Below are 1,531 nucleotides of genomic sequence, written 5' to 3'. Positions count from 1 at the left end.
ATGCTTAACATTGAGGTCAACATTACAACTCTTCACACTCTAGTGCAGTTCTACGACCCTCCTTTGAGATGCTTCACAGTCCAGGATTACCAGTTGGCTCCTACTTTGGAGGAATATTCACACATTCTGGGGATTGAGATTAAGGATCATGCTCCCTTTGTCCCTACAAAGGAACTTCCTAAGCCTCAACATCTAGCTGAAATCCTTCACATATGGAAGAAGAAGGTGGAGCTCAATCTTAAACCTAAGGGTGGGACCCATGGGTTTGCCTTGAAGTTTCTGGTTGACAAGGTTATTACATTTTCCGAACCTGGGAGTTGGGATTCCTTCAACACTATCTTTGCTTTGATCATATATGGGATCGTGATGTTCCCGAATATGGAAGACTTTGTTGACTTGGCTTCTATCTATCTCTTCATGGCCAAGCATCCCGTTCTTACTCTTCTTGCTGACACATACTACTCCATCCACGTGAGGAGTAAGAAGAAGAAGGGGACTATCATGTGTTGTAACCCCCTGTTGTATAGATGGTTTATTTCGCATCTATCCAGCAAGGGTCCTTTTGTCGACAACGAGAGAAATCTAAAATGGTCTCAAAGGATCATGCCCCTCACAGCTGAAGATATCTTCTGGTATTCCAGAGTTTATGACGGTGTTGAGATCATCATGGATTATGGTAATTTCCCTAATGTATCCCTTCTAGGTACAAAAGGTAGAATTAACTATAACTCAAGGATATCATTGCGCCAGTTGGGCTACCCGATGGTAGACAAGCCAAATTCTGAGATTCTAGAGGAGTTTGTTTTGTATGAAGGGGTTGACTGTTGGTGTAAGCCCTAGAGGCCAATACTTTTGATACTTGTATCGAATAATAAAAGGCTTTTCTTTATTATGGTTGATTAATAAAGTCCTTGGAATAGATAGTCCGTTTAATGTATTAAGTGTGACTTAATCATGAGAACACATTAAACATAAGGACACTATTCTTAAAGTATTCGTAGTCGAGCTTTAGTGTGAAGTGGGATAACATTAAAGCATTAAGACTATTATGTTTGTAGACTGATGATCACATCTCATGGATCATGGATAAAGAGTTATCAAGTCTTAAACATAGGTATGAATATTAGGAGTAATATTTATACCGGATTGACCCGCTATGAGAATACTATATAGAAAGTTATGCAAACTGTCATAAGTTATTCTCATGGTGATAATGGTGTATACCACTCTTCGACCTGAAACCACTATGGACCCTAGATGTGGAGTCGAGTGCTTTATTGCTGATCCAACGTTGTCCGTAACTGGATAACCATAAAGACAGTTGATGGGTACTCCCCGAAGCATGCCGAGGGACATGAGTGACCTAGATGGAATTTGCCCATCCTGCATAACAGGATAAATGTCTATGGGCCTAATATTGAACTGGACAAGGATGACACGGTCTATGCCTTGTGTTCAATATAGACATAAGGGCAAAAGGGTAATTATACACATAAGTATTATCACAGAAGGTTTTGTCATATCACATGAC

General features: G+C 40.0%; 1 protein-coding gene across 1 annotated transcript; it reads left to right on the top strand.

The window, feature by feature from the left end:
- LOC127094618 (uncharacterized) lies at positions 1-840 on the top strand. The gene has a single exon (XM_051033426.1). It carries the CDS (start codon positions 1-3, stop codon positions 838-840), a length of 840 nt encoding a protein of 279 aa, XP_050889383.1.
- The last annotated feature ends 691 nt before the right edge of the window (positions 841-1,531 follow it).

The sequence above is a fragment of the Lathyrus oleraceus genome, chromosome 6 (genome assembly GCF_024323335.1).
Source record: "Lathyrus oleraceus cultivar Zhongwan6 chromosome 6, CAAS_Psat_ZW6_1.0, whole genome shotgun sequence".
NCBI classification, from domain to species: Eukaryota; Viridiplantae; Streptophyta; class Magnoliopsida; order Fabales; family Fabaceae; genus Lathyrus; species Lathyrus oleraceus.
This window is presented reverse-complemented; position numbering and strand designations above follow the sequence as displayed.